Below are 10,000 nucleotides of genomic sequence, written 5' to 3' on the forward strand. Positions count from 1 at the left end.
CAGAGAGAGAGAGAGAGAGAGAGAGAGAGGGAGAGAGAGAGGGAGAGAGAGATGGAGAGAGAGAGGCGAGTGATGTGGGTTACTATGTGACTAATCCTTAGTAGTCCGTTTTTTAACTCTCTTTTTTTCTCTTTCTCTCTCTTTCCCTCACTCTCTTTCTCAAACACACAGACACCTGCAGCTTGCCTGCGTACCAACCCCCCCCCCCCTGAGGTCTGTTTTGTGCTCTAGCAGAGGACCAGTTAATAAAGCCTGTAGCCTGGCCTTTTGTTTCGGCTCATTGTTCATTAGGCTGCCAGCTATGGAGGCACACTTGATATGCTTGGTTTCCCTGGGTGTATGGAGGTTGGGGGAGGGGTGGTGATGTGGGTGTGGTAGGAGGTCAGGGAGGGGGGTAGCTGCACGGATGGCTGCAAAGCTAGTAGCAACTGTTGTTGGTGAAAGTAAAGCTTGCAAGTGACAGTCACACACTGAATACACCTCCCTGTTGTCCACGGTGATGATGAGAGAATCTCTCACACAAAACACGGCTCTGCCGACGCTCCTTCTGTTTCTTTTATTAGTTCTTACTATTTTATTTGATGAGGAAATTTCAGGAAGCCCAGCGAGGTACACACACACACACACACACACACACACACACACACACACACACACACACACACACACACACACACACAGACACACACACGCGCGCGTGCACACGCGCCCACGCACACACACACACATACACACACGTGTGCGCACACACACACCCAGAAGGACACACGCGCACACGCACAGGCACACACACAAGCACACACTCACACCTGCACACAGGCACCCAAGCACAGACACACGTGGGCGCACACAACACACAAATACACACACTATGAATCCTAGCACTTTCGGCATCCTTGTGTGTCAGAGAAATAATAGATTTTTCAAATTATCTTTTGAAGACACCTTTTCAAAAACTCTACTTTGTCTCTCCTCATTTTGTTTCTCCTCACCTCGTCTCTCCTCTCCTAACGTTGTCTCTCCTCTCCTCATTTTGTCTCTCCTCTCCTCATTTTGTCTCTCCTCTCCTCATTGTGTCTCTCCTCTCCTCACCTCGTCTCTCCTCTCCCCACTTTGTCTCTCCTATCCTCATTTTGTCTCTCCTCACCTCGTCTCTCCTCTCCTCACCTCGTCTCTCCTCTCCTCATTTTGTCTCTCCTCTCCTCATTTTGTCTCTCCTCTCCTCATTTTGTCTCTGCTCTCCTCATCTCGTCTCTCCTCTCCTCTTTGTCTCTCCTCTCCTCATCTCGTCTCTCCTCTCCTCTTTGTCTCTCCTCTCCTCATCTCGTCTCTCCTCTCCTCTTTGTCTCTCCTCTCCTCATCTCGTCTCTCCTCTCCCCTTTTTCTCTCCTCTCCTCCTTGTCTCTCCTCTCCTCTTTGTCTCTCCTCTCCTCTTTGTCTCTCCTCTCCTCATCTCGTCTCTCCTCTCCTCTTTGTCTCTCCTCTCCTCTTTGTCTCTCCTCTCCTCATCTCGTCTCTCCTCTCCTCTTTGTCTCTCCTCTCCTCTTTGTCTCTCCTCTCCTCATCTCGTCTCTCCTCTCCTCTTTGTCTCTCCTCTCCTCATCTTGTCTCTCCTCTCCTCTTTGTCTCTCCTCTCCTCATCTCGTCTCTCCTCTCCTCTTTGTCTCTCCTCTCCTCATCTCGTCTCTCCTCTCCTCTTTGTCTCTCCTCTCCTCTTTGTCTCTCCTCTCCTCATCCCGTCTCTCCTCTCCTCTTTGTCTCTCCTCTCCTCATCTCGTCTCTCCTCTCCTCATCTCGTCTCTACTCTCCTCTTTGTCTCTCCTCTCCTCATCTCGTCTCTCCTCTCCTCTTTGTCAGTACTATCACGTTTTTCTTTGGTTCGCTTATTCACATCCTTTCATTCTTCTAGATTCTTCTAGATTCACACTAGATTTGTTTTGCTGTCTGCTCAGATAAAGGAAGAGAAATATCCTTTGTTCTTTTTTCATTCCTACATTTTCCACTTTAAACATGATTTTTGCCCGACTAGATAACAGTGTCCCAGTTTACTGTGCTTCAGGTATCAACAGGTTAGCTGTCCATACGAATCCAGAGCAAAGTCACTCAAATGATTCATGTCACCTTTGACCTTGACCATCATTCAAAAAGCATTCTCCTACAAATGTTAACAATCTCCCTGCTCTATTCTCCTCTCGCCTACAGCACTTGCAGAAGCAGGAGAGCACGTGTGTCAGTGAGCAGTGTGTGTACTACTGTGCCCTGTGTGACTACTCCACCAAGGCCTGTCTGAACCTGGTGCAGCACGCTCGCTCCCCGCGCCACCAGCAGAACGAGGGGCTGAGGAAGCTACAGCTCCACCAGCAGGGACTCGGAGGAGAGGAGGATGGCCTGAGTCTACACCAACTTTACCATGTTAAAGACTGCCCTAAACAACAAGGTAAGGCCAATGGTTTATTAATGGTTTTATGTGGCTTTTCTTGGATGGGACTTGCTGCTCGTACTCCCTGTTTCCTCCATCCTTTACCCAAACCCTACCCCCACACCATGTACCCCTCCCTCTCTCCCTCCCTCTCCTGAGTCAGGCCGTCCAGTCCACCTAATCTCCCCAGAATGAGCATGCTGTTCCCATTATGGTGCTACGCCTATATCACCAACACACACACACACGCGCGCAAAAACACACATACACCCACACACACACACACAAACATACCATACGCAGGGACATCCCATGCAGGCAGACTTATGAAACTCTACCTTTGGAAGATTCTCTCTCACACACACAAACACACCAACACACCAACACACAAACACACCAACACACAAACACACCTACATACATACACACACACGTCTCTCCCTGGAGTGAGCATTCATTTCCTTTCTCATGACCAAAACATTTAAAAACTCAGGGTCTGGGTTAACCCTAACCTAACCCTAAGCTCAGGGTCTGGGTTAACCCTAACCTAACCCTAAGAACAGGGTCTGGGTTAACCCTAACCTAACCCTAAGAACAGCGTCTGGGTTAACCCTAACCTAACCCTAAGAACAGGGTCTGGGTTAACCCTAACCTAACCCTAAGCTCAGGGTCTGGGTTAACCCTAACCTAACCCTAAGCTCAGGGTCTGGGTTAACCCTAACCTAACCCTAAGCTCAGGGTCTGGGTTAACCCTAACCTAACGCTAAGCTCAGGGTCTGGGTTAACCCTAACCTAACCCTAAGAACAGGGTCTGGGTTAACCCTAACCTAACCCTAAGCTCAGGGTCTGGGTTAACCCTAACCTAACCCTAAGAACAGGGTCTGGGTTAACCCTAACCTAACCCTAAGCTCAGGGTCTGGGTTAACCCTAACCTAACCCTACAAACAGGGTCTGGGTTAACCCTAACCTAACCCTAAGCTCATGGTCTGGGTTAACCCTAACCTAACCCTAAGCTCAGGGTCTGGGTTAACCCTAACCTAACCCTAAGAACAGGGTCTGCCAGACACTAATAAGTGTAGCAGCACTGTAAAACATTTGGAGACAAAAAAAAGATGAATGGTTTTCTTTGAGTCGTTTACGGTGTAGAGATGGTGGTTTATGGTGTAGAGAGGTGGGTTACAGTATAGAGAGGTTGGTTACGGAGTAGAGATGGTGGTTTATGGTGTAGAGAGGTGGGTTACAGTATAGAGAGGTTGGTTACTGTGTAGAGATGGTGGTTTATGGTGTAGAGAGGTGGGTTACAGTATAGAGAGGTTGGTTACGGAGTAGAGATGGTGGTTTATGGTGTGTAGAGATGGTGGTTTATGGTGTAGAGAGGTGGGTTACAGTATAGAGAGGTTGGTTACAGAGTAGAGATGGTGGTTTATGGTGTAGAGAGGTGGGTTACAGTATAGAGAGGTTGGTTACGGAGTAGAGATGGTGGTTTATGGTGTAGAGAGGTGGGTTACAGTATAGAGAGGTTGGTTACGGTGGAGAGACGTGGGTTACGGTGTAGAGAGGTGGGTTACAGTATAGAGACGTGGGTTACGGTGTAGAGAGGTGGGTTACAGTATAGAGAGGTTGGTTCCTTTGGAGAGACAGGGGTTATTGTGCAGAGACGGGCGTTACGGTGTAGAGATGGGGGTTACGGTGTAGAGATGGGGGTTTCGGTGTAGAGACACGGGGTTAAGGTGTAGAGACGATGGGATACGGTGTAGAGATGGGGGTTACGGTGTAGAGATGGGGGTTACGGTGTAGAGACGTGGGTTACAGTGTAGAGACTGGGGTTACGGTGTAGAGACGGGCGTTACAGTGTAGAGACTGGGGTTACGGTGTAGAGATGGGGGTTACGGTGTAGAGATGGGGGTTTCGGTGTAGAGACACGGGGTTAAGGTGTAGAGACGATGGGATACGGTGTAGAGACGGTGCAATGCTGTGGGGTGGGGGGTTACTTTGCAGACAGGTATTACGGTGTAGAGAAGATGGGATACGGTGTAGAGACCGGGGTTACGGTGTAGAGACGATGGGATACGGTGTAGAGACGGGGGTTACAGTGTAGAGACGGTGTAATGCTGTGGGGTGGGGGGTGGGGGGTTACTTTGTAGACAGGTGTTACGGTGTAGAGAGGTGGTTTACGGTGTAGAGAGGTGAGTTACAATGTGTGTGGGGGTTGCGGTGTGGGGTGGGGCGGTTACGGTGTAGAGACGGGGGTTATGGTGTAGAGATGGGGGTTATGGTGTAGAGACGGGGGTTACGCTGTAGAGACACGTGGTTATGGTGTAGAGACGGGGGTTATGGTGTAGAGATGGGGGTTATGGTGTAGAGACGGGGGTTACGCTGTAGAGACACGTGGTTATGGTGTAGAGACGGGGGTTATGGTGTAGAGACGGGGGTTATGGTGTAGAGACGGGGGGTTACGGTGTAGAGACACGTGGTTATGGTGTAGAGACGGGGGTTACGATGTAGAGACGGGGTTACGATGTAGAGACGGGGGTTACGGTGTAGAGACGGGGGTTACGGTGTAGAGACGGGGGTTACGGTGTAGAGACACGTGGTTATGGTGTAGAGACGGTGGTTACGGTGTAGAGACGGGGGTTATGGTGTAGAGACAAGGGTTATGGTGTAGAGACGGGGGTTACGGTGTAGAGACGGGGGTTACGGTGTGGAGACGGGGGTTACGATGTAGAGACAGGGGTTATGGTGTAGAGACGGGGGTTATGGTGTAGAGACGGGGGTTACGGTGTGGAGACGGGGGTTACGGTGTAGAGACAGGGGTTACGGTGTGGAGACGGGGGTTACGATGTAGAGACGGGGGTTACGGTGTGGAGACGGGGGTTACGGTGTAGAGACAGGGTTACGGTGTGGAGAGGTGGGCTACGGTTTAGAGTGTGAGGGGGTCGTGTGGGGGGGTCGCTGTAATTTTAACCAGAAGACACTGTCATAGTCTGTTATATAATCATTCCTATGCTAATGCGGTACAGTGAAGTGAATACTTAACTTGTTTTCGCTTTGCTTGACCTGTCGTGAGACTAACATGTTTTCAATGGCATTCCAGCCACCATTAATGTACGTGAGTGTTAGACATGAATCTGTCCTCCCCAAAGTATCCTGTTTATTCACGGCCACGCAAACCAGATGTGAAAGCAGTTCTCTCTCTCTCTCTGTCTCTCTCTCTCTCTGTGTCTCTGTCTCACTCTCTCTGTCTCTCTGTCTCTGTCTCACTCTGTCTCTCTGTCTCTCTGTCTCTCTGTCCCTCTCTCTCTCTCTCTCTCTCTCTCTCTGTCTTTCTGTCTCTCTGCCTCTGTCTCTGTCTCTGTGTCGCTCTGTCTCTGTCTCTGTCTCACTCTCTCTGTCTCTCTGTCTCTCTGTCTGTCTCACTCTCTCTCTCTCTCTCTCTCTGTCTCTGTCTCACCCTCTCTGTCTGTCTCTCTCTCTCTCTCTTTCTCTCTCTCTCTCTCTCTGTCTCTCTGTCTCTGTCTCTGTCTCTGTCTCTGTCTCTGTCTCTGTCTCTCTCTCTCTCTCTCTCTCTCTCTCTCTCTCTCTCTGTCTCACTCTCTCTGTCTCTCTGTCTCTCTGTCTGTCTCACACTCTCTCTCTCTCTCTCTGTCTCTGTCTATCTCTCTCTCTCTCTCTCTCTCTCTCTCTCTCTCTCTCCCTTTCACCTCGCACACACGCAAGCACACACACACACACACCCCTTTACACACACCCACACACAATAAACACACAATACACACACAGCCTTGACCATATGGAGAATAGAATAGAGAGATTGCTGACATATTGAGAGAAGTAGGCCATCTACACGTTTGGTTTCAATTAGAAGTGGATCAAAGGTGCTTCAGTGAAGTTCAGGGCCACAAGACAAGCCAGCTTAGATAAATCATTACTGTGCATTTTAACACATACCCCTATTCTCCACCTCACTCTGCTAAAAGTCCAATTCTGTCTCTCTCTCTCACACACACACACACACACACACACACACACACACACACACACACACACACACACACACACACACACACACACACACACACACACACACACACACACACACACACACACACACACACACACACACACACACACACACACACACACACACACACAGTCTCCACTCTCTCTGTTCTGTCCTTTTCAGTCTCCGCCACAACTTACCATGCAAATCTTTTTGACATTTCAACCAGTGAACAAAAGGTTTTCAACCTGTATTACTCCCCCGCTGGACCTTTATCAAATGTTCCACTATTAAACACTCTGTCTTCTTTCGTAGTCGGTTGTATACCTCCATTCTCCTGCCACATAGTGAATTTCCACAAGGAAATGTAGGGTTTAAACCAACGACCGGTGCCCAAACTCAGGCAAATTCTTTTTTGGGAACAACGATATTCTTTCATGAGGCCCCCTAGTATACACATTGAAGGGTTTCCTTTTACAGTACACAGGAGACGGTTGGAGAGAAGGATGGATATTCATTTCAGACTTTTCAGAATATCTGAACTTTCTTTGCTATCAAGCAGCAGTTACCTATAGGGACCACGTGGGGTTTGATTCTATGATCACCTATAGGGACCACGTGGGGTTTGATTCTATGATTACCTATAGGGACCACGTGGGGTTTGATTCTATGATTACCTATAGGGACCACGTGGGGTTTGATTCTATGATTACCTATAGGGACCACGTGGGGTTTGATTCTATGATCACCTATAGGGACCACGTGGGGTTTGATTTGATTCTATGATCACCTATAGGGACCACGTGGGGTTTGATTCTATGATTACCTATAGGGACCACGTGGGGTTTGATTCTATGATCACCTATAGGGACCACGTGGGGTTTGATTCTATGATCACCTATAGGGACCACGTGGGGTTTGATTCTATGATCACCTATAGGGACCACGTGGGGTTTGATTCTATGATCACCTATAGGGACCACGTGGGGTTTGATTCTATGATTACCTATAGGGAACAAGTGGGGTTTGATTCTATGATTACCTATAGGGACCACGTGGGGTTTGATTCTATGATTACCTATAGGGAACAAGTGGGGTTTGATTCTATGATTACCTATAGGGACCACGTGGGGTTTGATTCTATGATCACCTATAGGGACCAAGTGGGGTTTGATTCTATGATCACCTATAGGGACCAAGTGGGGTTTGATTCTATGATCACCTATAGGGACCACGTGGGGTTTGATTCTATGATCAACTATAGGGAACACGTGGGGTTTGATTCTATGATTACCTATAGGGACCACGTGGGGTTTGATTCTATGATTACCTATAGGGAACACGTGGGGTTTGATTCTATGATCACCTATAGGGACCACGTGGGGTTTGATTCTATGATCACCTATAGGGACCACGTGGGGTTTGATTCTATGATTACCTATAGGGAACAAGTGGGGTTTGAATCTATGATTACCTATAGGGACCACGTGGGGTTTGATTCTATGATTACCTATAGGGAACACGTGGGGTTTGATTCTATGATCACCTATAGGGACCACGTGGGGTTTGATTCTGTGATTACCTATAGGGAACACATGGGATTCAATTCTATGATCACCTATAGGGAACACATGGGATTCAATTCTATGATCACCTATTGGGAACACATAGGATTTGATTCTATGTATGATCACCTATAGGGAACACATGGGATTTGATTCTATGATCACCTATAGGGACCACATGGGATTTGATTCTATGATCACCTATAGGGAACACATGGGATTCAATTCTATGATCACCTATAGGGAACACATGGGATTTGATTCTATGATTACCTATAGGGAACACATGGGATTCAATTCTATGATCACCTATAGGGAACACATGGGATTCAATTCTATGATCACCTATAGGGAACACATGGGATTCAATTCTATGATCACCTATTGGGAACACATAGGATTTGATTCTATGATCACCTATAGGGAACACATGGGATTTGATTCTATGATTACCTATAGGGAACACATGGGATTTGATTCTATGATTACCTATAGGGAACACATGGGATTTGATTCTATGATTACCTATAGAGACCACATGGGATTTGATTCTATCATTACCTATAGGGAACACATGGGATTTGATTCTATGATTACCTATAGGGAACACATGTGATTTGATTCTATGATTACCTATAGGGAACACATGGGATTTGATTCTATGATTACCTATAGAGACCACGTGGGATTTGATTCTATGATTACCTATAGGGAATACATGGGATTTGATTCTATGTTTACCTATAGAGAACACATGGGATTTTATTTTATGATTACCTATAGGGAACACATGGGATTTGATTCTATGATCACCTATAGGGACCACATGTTATTTGATTCTATGATCACCTATAGGGAACACATGGGATTCAATTCTATGATCACCTATAGGGAACACATGGGATTTGATTCTATGATTACCTATAGGGAACACATGGGATTCAATTATATGATCACCTATAGGGAACACATGGGATTCAATTCTATGATCACCTATAGGGAACACATGGGATTCAATTCTATGATCACCTATTGGGAACACATAGGATTTGATTCTATGATCACCTATAGGGAACACATGGGATTTGATTCTATGATTACCTATAGGGAATACATGGGATTTGATTCTATGATTACCTATAGGGAACACATGGGATTTGATTCTATGATTACCTATAGAGACCACATGGGATTTGATTCTATCATTACCTATAGGGAACACATGGGATTTGATTCTATGATTACCTATAGGGAACACATGGGATTTGATTCTATGATTACCTATAGGGAACACATGGGATTTGATTCTATGATTACCTATAGAGACCACGTGGGATTTGATTCTATCATTACCTATAGGGAACACATGGGATTTGATTCTATGTTTACCTATAGAGAACACATGGGATTTTATTTTATGATTACCTATAGGGAACACATGGGATTTGATTCTATGATCACCTATAGGGACCACATGGTATTTGATTCTATGATTAACTATAGGGAACACATGGGATTTTATTTTATGATTACCTATAGGGAACACATGGGATTTGATTCTATGATCACCTATAGGGACCACATGGTATTTGATTCTATGATTACCTATAGGCAACACAGCTAGATTATTGTAGGCCCATTTGGGAATAAAAGATTGCTCACGTGCAGAACTTTACATGTGAGTGGATTTCATGAAATAAGTTTGATGCTGTAATTGCTAGTAGATATTCTATTTGTAGGTGGGGCTGGAAGGTAGACTGGTAACTCCTCATGCCCTGCTCCAGTTGTCTCTTCATTTACTCTAGCTGAATACCATACAAATAATTGTCTGTCTGTCTGTCTGTCTGTCTGTCTGTCTGTCTGTCTGTCTGTCTGTCTGTCTGTCTGTCTGTCTGTCTGTCTGTCTGTCTGTCTGTCTGTCTGTCTGTCTGTCCGTCCGTCCGTCCGTCCGTCCGTCCGTCCGTCCGTCTGTCTGTCTGTCTCTCTGTCTGTGTGTGTGGTTAAATGTGGGTTTGA

At 46.6% G+C, this 10,000-nt stretch overlaps 1 protein-coding gene across 1 annotated transcript in view; it reads left to right on the plus strand.

Annotated features, from left to right (window-relative positions):
- LOC135517159 (zinc finger homeobox protein 4-like) overlaps window positions 1-10,000 on the plus strand; it is a 175,007-nt gene that overhangs the window by 105,106 nt on the left and 59,901 nt on the right. Inside the window, 1 exon segment of the mRNA XM_064941213.1 lies at window positions 2,203-2,437. Within this exon segment, the coding sequence (XP_064797285.1) occupies window positions 2,203-2,437 (235 nt within the window).

Source organism: Oncorhynchus masou, chromosome 28, assembly GCF_036934945.1.
Source record: "Oncorhynchus masou masou isolate Uvic2021 chromosome 28, UVic_Omas_1.1, whole genome shotgun sequence".
Lineage (NCBI taxonomy): Eukaryota > Metazoa > Chordata > Actinopteri > Salmoniformes > Salmonidae > Oncorhynchus > Oncorhynchus masou.